Below are 10,679 nucleotides of genomic sequence, written 5' to 3'. Positions count from 1 at the left end.
TTAGAAGTTTGTTGAGAGGCAAGTGAACTAATGTGAAAGCTGATATCAGAGAGTGAAAAGTAAGTTATTTTTATCTTGTTTACATAGAAAAGGGACATCATAATTTTTACAGCTGTTAATACATTTTCAAAGATTCCAATTCCCCATTTTCCCCATTTGCTGGCTGAGTAGCCATGGGCATGACCTATTATTTGGCATCTCAATTAGAATAATGGAGAGTGACAGTGGCCCAGGAACTATGGCCTGGTATTTTTGGAAACTAAATGGGAGAATTTTGTAGTTTGGCTGAAGGGCATTGCCCTAGAAAAGCTGAGCACTGTGGTCAATGGCAGTGTTTATGCCATTTACCAAATACTCAGAATCACAGTGTAAGGTGTGGGGGCCATGTGCAGAAGTCACCAGGATGCTTCCGGGTGGCATATTTTAACGTGTCACACGTTTAGCAGCCACAAAAGCCTTTTATTGTTTCCAAACATCACAACCAAAGCAAGAGACAAGTGATATTGCTTCTTTTGGCAGGATGTCTTCAAGTACCAAAAACCCACAGTATATTCCAGCACAAGAAAAAACACACAATGGTACACCAAAGACACAGCATATTATAAGAATTCATTGGGGAGGTGTGTGGGGGGGCAGTGTGAGGCCAGCCAGAAAGCACAGCATGAAGTTCTCCAGGGCAGGAGAGGGTCTGATGGGTGCGTGTAGCATGCAGAGACAGTCCTAGTCAGCACAGCTCACCCTATGCTCACGGGGATGAAGTGCTTTGCTTAATAAGCTACAGGCATTGAGAGCTGGGTCACCCCAACTTTTACACCATGCCAGAAAAAAGGAGCAGTGAACCAAGAAATTTCTCTTTCACAGATAACTCAGGAGATCAGGTGATAGAGACACGGCTACTGTGAGCAAAAACAGAGCTTCTGAGAAAACCACAGGCATTTTCACAGTTTCTGAAACTCTCTGAAACTATAGTAAAGCCATTTCTTGAGGCACGTGCCCTCCCATCCATGATTCCCTCTCTTGCTTTAATGACAGAAAAGGAATAATCGGAAAAAAGCTTTTTTTTTTAAAGAGGGAAATTTATACCTTTAAACAGCAAGGTATCAAAATACTTTGTACACAGGTATGTGCTGATTTTCCAAAGCACTGTATCTGCCTTTCATTGGAATTTTGAAAGCTGCCTTAGGTTTAATGCATAAGAACCCGACAACAGCACTACAGCAGCCGAAATAGAAATAGGTTACATCCCCATGCTCATTTTCGGGGGGAGGCTGGTATGGGGGTTGAGGAGAGGGCCATACATAGCGTTGCTTCTTCCACACACAGCTCAGTATTTTTTAGGCAATTGTTTTACAGTAAATCGAGTTATAGAATAGAAACTCAGTCTCTTACGAAATGAGGACAAGACCATCTGAGCAGCTGACAGCCAGAACTGTGACAGGTTTGCTGGGGAGACATTCGAATCCCTGTTACAGTCAACGAGAGTCCTTCCGTCTGGTCTGACTTGCGGCAGGGAGACACGGGGAGGACGCTGGATGGAGCAGGTGGGCATTGCAGACCCCAGGTGCATGGAAATGAATACAGGCAGCACCCAGAGGAGCCCTCACTGAGTCCCGCCAGGGCCTCTTTGGGAAATCAGTGACTTACCCACTTTGGAATCCTTCGAGAAAGCCTGTTACGTACCATTTTCCCCTTTGAAAAGCTTTGCAAGCACGAAGACAAAAGACATGTACAATCATGGCTCTCGACATATTTTAAGTCTTCCAAGGATTTATCTACCCCCTCTTCTTTTTTCTGAACACCTTGGCTGGTTGGGGGCTCACCAGTGACGGAGCCGTTGCCCACTTCCGTGGCCGCGGCGCCCTACCCGAGGTTCAGGCTGTCGCAGCTGCAGAGGATCTCCCTGAAGGTGTTACGTAGCTCCAGGCTCCGGAAGGCGTAGATGAGCGGGTCGATGATGGAGTTGCACATGATGAGGACCAGGTAGGTGTTGAAGTGGGCGGTGTAACAGACGCAGTAGGGGTTGGTGGGGCAGGTTATGATGAGGATGAGGTGGAGGAAGAAGGGGGCCCAGCAGAAGATGAAGACCCCCAGCAGGATGGTGATGGTGACAGCCCCCTTCAGGCACGAGTGCTGCTGCGGGGCCACCCCCCCGGCAGGTGGCAGCGCCGCGATGCGCTGGACGTGCAGCCGGGCGAAGAGGAACATGTGCACATAGAGGGTGCCCATGAGGAGCAGCATGGCGAAGAACATGGTGATGAGGCACACGATGACCATCTTGCTCTCGGAGTAGACGATGAAGACCACGCCACAGACACCGCAGCACACCCAGATGGCCGCGATCCAGGCAAGCGCCTTCCGCACCGTCATGATGCTGTGGTAGCGCAGCGCGTAGAAGATGGTGACGTACCTGTCCACGGCGATGGCCAGGAGGTTGCAGATGGAGGCCACCAGGGAGATGCAGATCATGGAGTCGAAGACGTTGTCCATGTGCTGGATGAACTGGTCCTCGAAGGTCAGGTAGTTGCTGTTGACGACGGCGATCATGATGGTCTCCAGGGCGTTGGACACGCTCACCAGCATGTCGGCCACCGCCAGGCTGCAGAGGAAGAAGTACATGGGGGAGTGCAGGTTGCCGTTCCTGACCACAGCCAGGATGACCAGGATGTTCTCCAGCAGGCTGACGATGCCCAGCGCCAGGAAGACTTGGGGCTTGATGAAGACCTGCTCGCAGAAGCCGCTGCTGCTCTGATTGCTGAAGGAGGGCGCTGCGAGCTGCTCTGAGCTGTTGGGCAGTGTTGGCTGAGCAGACAGGCAGCACGAAGCGTTCATTGCTAAGGGACGGGTGGGTGGGAGCTGGGGCTCTGGCAGCGTCCAGAACCTGCTGCTGCTGGCAGCAAGGAATCCCCCTCCGGATGCTTGCGGTGGATGCCCGTCCAGTCCAGGCTGAGGGAGAGGGAGAGAAAGTCAGCTTGGAGACGGACAAGAGAACTTTCCTCTGCTTTTCCAGGACGGGCACTCCTCTGCGTCTTCGTCCTTCTCCCTCCTTCTTACCCCTTCTCACACCCCCACCTGGGAATGGAAAAGCTGCCACTGGTGCCTGGAGTTTCAGCTGTTTTCATAGCAGGACCGGGCATGTGGTACCTGCTGCTGGAAGTGAGGGGGGAGCACTCAGCCTTCACACACGGGCTGCAGGCAGACTCCTACTTCATCTTCAGCGCTGGGAAAGGACCGCGGAGCAGGGAGCAGCGATCGGTCGCTTCCCCACTGACGGCGGCAGTGCCCGCGCGGGCAGGGAGCTCAAGAAGCAGGCTGGTGCCCTCTGCAGGCCAGACCGCTCATCTGCGTGCTGCCTTGGCGGAGCAGTTCTTATTGGTCATGGAAACTGCCACAGGTATCCATTCATCCAATTTGTTAATTCAGTTTTTTTTTTTTTTAATAGCCATCATTTATGGAGCACCTGCTCTGTGTCAGGTCTCTGCTGGGTGCAGGGAATATAACGGTGAACCAGACTGACACACTGTCCCGGTTTCCCCTGGACTCCGTGTCCGAGGTGGGAGGTGAGAAGTCAGGATGTTATATTTCATTGTGATGAATGCGTGATGATGAAGCCCAGGGGGCTGGGGGAGCGTTGGGGGGGCCCTAACCTGGATGATCAAGGTGATAGAGACACTGCTGGAGGAAAGAGCATCTAAACTTTGCCTTGGTGGAAGAAGAGGTGATATCCAGCAGTGGCGTGGGGCTGGGGTCGCATGAAGGAGGTAAGCGGAGGGTCCCAGGCAGAGGGAGTCACATACCCCAGACCTGGAGACAAAAGAGCAGTGGCCATGGGGATCGTCATAGAATGTGGGTACAGGGACCCACCAGACCTCCTGAATCAGGATCACAGGGGTAGGACCTGGACAAATGTGTGTTCAGTTTTCGACAGGTGAGCTGGGGCATAGCCAGGATTGAGATCTATTGAAAAGGAAGGTTGGTGGTTTTTTTTCTTTTAACTCAAGTACAGTTGACACACAGTGTTATATTAGTTTCAGGTGTATGACATAGTGACCCAACAATTCTATATGTTATGCAGCACTTGGCCTGATATCTGTAGTTACCCTCTGTCACCAGACGATGTTATTACAGTATTATTGACCATATTCCTTCCCTATGCTGTATTTTTTATCCCTGTGATTTATGTATTTTATAAGGAAGCGTGGTGTTTTTGAGGAACTGAAAGTAGTTTGGCCAGAGTGTGGAGCTGGGAGACACAATTTGAGAAATAAGGCTGCAAAGGTTTTTTTTTTTTTTTTTTTTTTAAACAAAAGTCGGGAAGTGTCTGGATCCACCGTACATGGGAGTTTGGACTGTCTCCTGAAGGCACTGGGGGCCGTGGAAGAAGAAAGGGCTTTAGGCAGTGGGGGCTAAGAGGGGGCTGCCCTTTAAAAAGACTCCCCCTTGCAGGGTGGAGAATGGATTGGAAGGGGAGGGGCAAGGAACCAGGGAGGCCAGGGCTTCAGAGGTCTCGGATAAGATGATGGTAGCCTGGAACCAGGATGAAGAGGTGGCGGCGTGGGGCCAGGGGAGGACAGGAGCAGAGATGTTCAGGCGGAAGAGTGGCAGAGATTTGAGAGTGGCTGGCCATGGAACTGTGGGAGAGGCAATGGGCAGGAAGCCCCTCTCCTTCTTCCTTCTTAAGTAGCAGGGAGGATCGAGATGCCTTTCGAGCTAGAAAATGTAGAAGGCAGAATTCAGCAATAGACTTCAGTACCTGGTTCATATCACATTTGGTGCTGCACACGAGGATCTTGTGAACTCTGGAAGCATGGAGTCCTTTTGGCCCTACACACACACATGCACGCACACACACACACACACATTCCAGATGGATTAATGATCCATCTAACTATTGTCTAACTTTGTGTGTGTGTGTATGAGATAGAAGAAATACGCATAAGGAAATAGAAGAACATTTTAAATATTTATGAAACTGTGGAACGGAGAGATTTTCTTAACAAGATGGGCAATCCAAAATGTAGAGTATGGAAAAAAGCACCATAAACAACATCAAGAGACGGAAGAAAACATTCTCCATAGCCAATGAATGGTTGCCATCTCTTATAGATAAAGAAGACTTTCAGATTAATAAGAAAAAGATGAAATTACCTCTTAGAATATTGGGCAAAAGATATGAACAGAAATCCACTGAAGAGCAAATACAAACAGATAGTAAACATACGAAAAGATGTCCAGCCTTCTGGGGAGTCAGGGAAATACAAATCCAAACGGGACTCCAAAACCATTTTTCCAGTTAGATTAACAAGAATTTAAAAGATATCGAATTCAGGAGAGACTATTGGGAGAACACTCGCAGGCAGTCCTAGTGTTTGTGAATAGTCTCATCTCTTGGCAGTTTCTACTAAAATAAAAAAGGCGCCTGGCTAGGGATCTCAGTCTGCCTGGGGGCATAAGAGGTAGCGCTTCTACTTATTCTCAGCAGAGCAACTTGATTTCTGATGCGAAACCATCCATCTTCCAGGTTGGGGAAAAACATAATCTTCATCCTTTCTGGGCGTTACCTGCAAAGCTAGATAATCAAGATGATCCATCATCTGCTGGGTCCTTCAGCCCTCTGTGCGTGCATGGCATGGGCTGAGCATGGGGGAGCCGGCGGGGCCTGCCGCTGCGGACCTGCGTCCTCAGAGGCACCCTCTGTGCTAATGAGTGTTGATTTGGTGTTCCCTCAACGCTGCCCCCTGCTTTCCTGGGGGAGCCGCACAGATGCAGCATCACTTTTTCATCAAATCTTCTACAAATGCATTGGCTCTATTAATAACAATTGCAAGACACGACAGTCTCCAGTGTTTCCATGTATCGTTGGCACATGTGGGGCTGCCTGTTTTGAATGTTCTAATAAACCGTAACGAGCAGATTCTTATCCTAGGAGAGAATCCACCCAGGTGTCCTCTCTGCCCGAAGAGCTCCTCCTTGAGTTTGTGTCTCCCATATCCATCGTAGCCTTCAAGACCCAGCTCAAATGTGAACTGTTTTTTTTTTTACAAATTTCCTCAAATCTTATGTACTTTATTCACTTTATTCCCCTTTTGGTAGTCACGTCCCATGCCGGTAAACAGGGACAGCGTTGGCCAGAGATCATATTAGAGATCTTAATGATTTCTGAGGAGGAGATGGCTTTCATACCTGCGTTGCCATCCCCCAGCCGCCTCTTGCTGGGCAGGTCCTTGGGAGCTCAGTTTCCAGTCACTCTGCTGGGTCCCATGTCCAGGGCTCCCCCCCTGCCCCCACATGGTGTCTCAGGATCTCCCCTGATGTGGGGGAGTGGTTAGGTGGTGGCCCTCCTAGCTGGATCAAGTTCAGCTTGGAAGTGAAGGGGAGTGAGCACCATCTGGGGCAAAACTCAGCTGCTAAGGGCTGGAGCCACTGAGTAAATTCTCCAGCCCCCTGTCCTTCCGGTGGGCATGCAGGGCTGCCTCGCATGCTGCCCAGATGTCCCCGTGACATTGAACTGCGATGGCCTCCTTCATCTCTTCTCCCTTCTCCCTTATGCCTGTTTCCTGGGATCATCTCCCAAATACGTTACCTGTTCCCAAGTCTCTCATGGGTTCAGCTCAGAGGAGGAGGGGAGAGAGCCCAAAGTAAGGTATACAGAACACCTACTGTGTGCCTCGTGTCTCTGGCCTGCTCTTTTCTTTGCTTGATTATTTACTTCAGGAAAGACAGAGGCAGACCTGTGGGTTGCTCACCTAATGCCTATTTTCCCCTTCTTCCTTACTAATGGACTCCTAATTTACTGAGGACAGCAGTATGCCCAGATGACACACTCATTTCCTGGCCTCCCTTGTGGGCAGCATAACCCGATTCTGGCCAGTGGATGTAGGGGAGGTCCAGGGAGGTGACTCAGTTAAGCCAAGTAGCAGACTCAACTAGCACACTCTCTTTTGCCCTTGAGTGGAATGATGGCATGGAGGCTGGAGCTCTATTTCCTGTTTTGCAAGTCTGAGGACAAGCGCCAGATCCTTTGGGGGACCCAAACCTGGAGGGGGGCATGAATCCCTGCTGACTTTACAGAGAGGCAGGCAAAGCCCTGAACTCCTTGCCTCCAGGTTTCTAGTTATGTGACAGACAAGCAACGTTTTATTTATGTAAGCTCTAGTAATGTGAGGTGTTCTGTTCCGCACAGCTGAACAAAATCCCTGAAGCATGACCGTATTCATATTTAATCATCTCCGCTTTCTGTCAGAAACATATTAGGTGCTCAAAAAAATGTTTGAAGGGAAGAAGCCCTGTGTCTTTCTCTTTTTCTGCTCTAGACGATCTTAATTGTGCAATTGCCTGATAGACCCCACCTTTTCGGTGCTATCAGGAAGTAACTCCACTGGACGGTAATTTTACTGATCATTTCTCTCCCGTTAGACTGTATGCTGCTTGTGAGTGGGAGCTGTCTTGTTCGTCTTTGTACACCCGTCCCTGGCCTAACCAACAGCCTCAAACATTGCCGTAGAGACACTTTGGAAAACAGCCAACAGAGTTTTTTTTTTTTTAAAGATTTTATTTATTTATTTTTTAGAGAGCAAGCGAGAGAGAAACAGCATGAGAGGGGAGAGGGTCAGAGGGAGAAGCAGGCTCCTCGCTGAGCCGGGAGCCGGATGTGGGACTCGATCCCAGGACCCTGGGATCATGACCTGAGCCTAAGGCAGACGCTTAACCATCTGAGCCACCCAGGTGCCCGCCAACAGAGTTTTTAAAGAAAGCAAAACAATCTTATCACCTGACTCCAGTAATTCCTCTCTTAGAAATCTACCCAAGAGAAATCAAAATAAATGTCCACACAAATTCTTGGATGTGAATGTTCACAGCAGTGTGATTCCCGGTAGCCAAACAGTGGAAATGGCCTAATGTCCATCGGCTGGTGACCGGATAGACCAGATGTGGCGTGTCTACACCATGGAACATGAATCAGCAGTAAAAAGGAATGGAATACTGATAACATGCCCAGCATGAGTGAATCTCAAAGCCAGTATGCTAAGCGAAAGATGTCAGACGCAAGAGACTACACTTTCTGTGTTTGCACTCACAGGAAATGTATGGAAAGGGCAAATCTGTACAGAGAGTAAATTCGTAGTTTTCTAGAACCTAGAACTGGGGATGGTGGTGGGGATTAACTATCAGAGGGCACAGTCCGGGTGATGAAAATGTTTGAAAACCAGGTTAGGGTGATGGTTGCACAACTGAATAAACTTACTCAGAATCATTCATTTGTACACTTAACATGAGTGAAGTTTGTGGTGTGTAAGTGTACTTGCATAAGTTGTAAAAAATATCGCGATAGTGCTTCCTGTGTCTTTTTTTTTTTTTTAAAGATTTTATTTATTTATTTGACAGAGACAGCGAGAGCAGGAACACAAGCAGGGGGAGTGGGAGAGGGAGAAGCCGGCCTCCCACTGAGCAGGGAGCCCGATGCGGGGCTTGATCCCAGGACCCTGGGATCATGACCTGAGCTGAAGGCAGACGCCTAACGACTGAGCCACCCAGGCGCCCCAGTGCTCCCTGTGTCTTAAATGGACTGTAGTCACATGAAGACTCGCTAGTGGTGTGTCCCTTCATGGTGGAGACCAGAGGGACATCCTTTCTGAAAGCGCACACTAACACTTGTGGTAGATACGTTACGTGCACCTGTTTCCAGCCTCCAGGAGGTTCTGGAGGTTCTGAGAAGCATCCCAAGCTAATCGCTCTTAAGTACTCCAGGTTGGTAACTCGAGGACCCTTTCTGGGCTTCTTTTCAGCTTTTGTAGGCATCTTTCATTGCTTCCTTAACCTGGACTGACATTTTATTCTTATAATCACCAGCTTCGACTTTATTTCCCTCCTTTGAAGCCTCTCTCATAGTTTTTATTCTGTTGATTGTTCTTACCACCCATCCATTTTCCTTTATTTTCTTTTTCTGTTCTGGGAGACAGAGACAGAGATTTTAAATGTATTTTAAAATTGTATCCCTTTATCTTTTTGAAGAAGACACCATCTTGAAATTACTGGTAGATTGGGGGGGAGTGTGCCTTGGGGGACTTCCTGATTAATTCTGTCCATCCTAAGTGAACATTGTCCGAGCAAACCATTTTGAAGTTCAAGCCTCTTAATGGACTTTTTTTTCTTCCTAAGTCACTGAATGGCTTAGTTGTGCCTTTAAAATACTGCTGTCTTGGGAAAAGGTGGGATGAGACCTCGATCTGCAAATACTCGTTTCCTTCTCATAAAAGACCTCAGCCCTTCTCCGGGTTCATATATCCCTGCAGATCCTCCTCAGCCCTCCCCTCGCATCTGAAGCTCTTGAAAGAATGGTCAGCACCTGCTTTCTCCACTCTTCGTCTTTCAAGCCATGCCCTCCTGGCTTCTGCCTTGGTCACTCCGTGGAAACAGGTTTCGCAAAGGGCACTAGCGACTTCCTTGTCCTTAAGCCCGTGGCACATCTTCATCTTTAACCCATGTCTGGTTGACTTAGCAGCATTTGGCACTGTCGACCACTCTTTCCTTCTCGATCCCTTCTCTTTTCCTGGCTCCTGTTGCATGGCGTTCTCCCAGTTTCCCCCCTGATCCCGTGGTTGCTCTTTCTCATCCCGTTTCTCAAGCTCCTCCTCCTCCCTACACCGCTGAGCATCGAGGCTCCCCTCTGCTGATCCCACTCCCGTTTTCTTCCTTATGGAGTCTCATCCTGTCCCCACGTCAGCGTCCTGCTCTACGCCAGTGCCCCTCAAATTTGTACCTCTGGCTCAGCCTTCTTGGAGCTCCAGACCATTCCTCTGACCTCTCCTCATGGGCGACCCACACTTGCATGTCCGGTACTGAGTTTGTGTTCTGTTCCCTCGGATCTGGTCACCCTTCAGTGTTTTCTTTCCCTGTGAATGGCCTCACTTTCCAGCCAGCTGTGCAAGCCAGAAAGCCTTCCATTGTCTTCGTATCCCCAGCAGCCACTTCCCCTCCATCTGGCATTGTGCCTCCGACTTCCTTTCTTTTCTCATTCCCTGTGGTTAGAGTGGGCCTGGCAAGAACTCGGACGTGTGCTCCCTGCCTGACGTCATCAAGAGGCTCTGGACAATATGGTGACCACTAGCCATGCGTGGCTATTTAAATGTAAATGAATTCATGTAAAGCAAAGTTTAAAATTCACATCCTCAGCTGTCCTTGCCACGTTTTGTGTGCTCAGGAGGGGAGGTGTGGGGAAGGGAATGGAAAGGAAGGGCAGGGCAGGGGAGGAGAGGGAAGGGGGCAGGATTGGGCAGAGGAAGAAGCTGAATGGTGATGCAGGCAGGCCTCAGCCCACCCTGGGGAGCTCTGGAGCAGATGTGGTTCATCACAGTCATCCCTGTTGGGCTGACAGGGTTGGGCCTTTATACCCACCACATTGTCAGTCATGGGCCGTGGGCTGGGTGCAAATCTTGGGCAAGATGGCATTCTGCAGCTGAGGCAAATCCAGAGGGAACTGTAAAGCTAGAGGCTTCCAGCTGACAACTGGGACTTGAAGGGGGACCTGGCCGGTGCAGCAACTTGTTCGCCCCAAAAGAAGAGGTGAGTATGTGCCCACATAGATATAGAACTGGCCAGTATCGACAGGGAGTGTTTCCACTGTGTACCAGGAATTGGGTTTTACAACATTGCCAATAGTGTGGGAGAGCTGGAGGGGCCCT

At 49.4% G+C, this 10,679-nt stretch overlaps 1 protein-coding gene across 1 annotated transcript; it reads right to left on the bottom strand.

Moving 5' to 3' along the window:
- Positions 1-1,601: 1,601 nt before the first annotated feature.
- Positions 1,602-3,190, bottom strand: MC3R (melanocortin 3 receptor). Its single transcript, XM_021677814.1, has one exon. It carries the CDS (start codon positions 2,827-2,829, stop codon positions 1,861-1,863), a length of 969 nt encoding a protein of 322 aa, XP_021533489.1. The 5' UTR covers positions 2,830-3,190; the 3' UTR covers positions 1,602-1,860.
- Positions 3,191-10,679: the final 7,489 nt, after the last annotated feature.

The sequence above is a fragment of the Neomonachus schauinslandi genome, chromosome 10 (genome assembly GCF_002201575.2).
Source record: "Neomonachus schauinslandi chromosome 10, ASM220157v2, whole genome shotgun sequence".
NCBI classification, from domain to species: Eukaryota; Metazoa; Chordata; class Mammalia; order Carnivora; family Phocidae; genus Neomonachus; species Neomonachus schauinslandi.
This window is presented reverse-complemented; position numbering and strand designations above follow the sequence as displayed.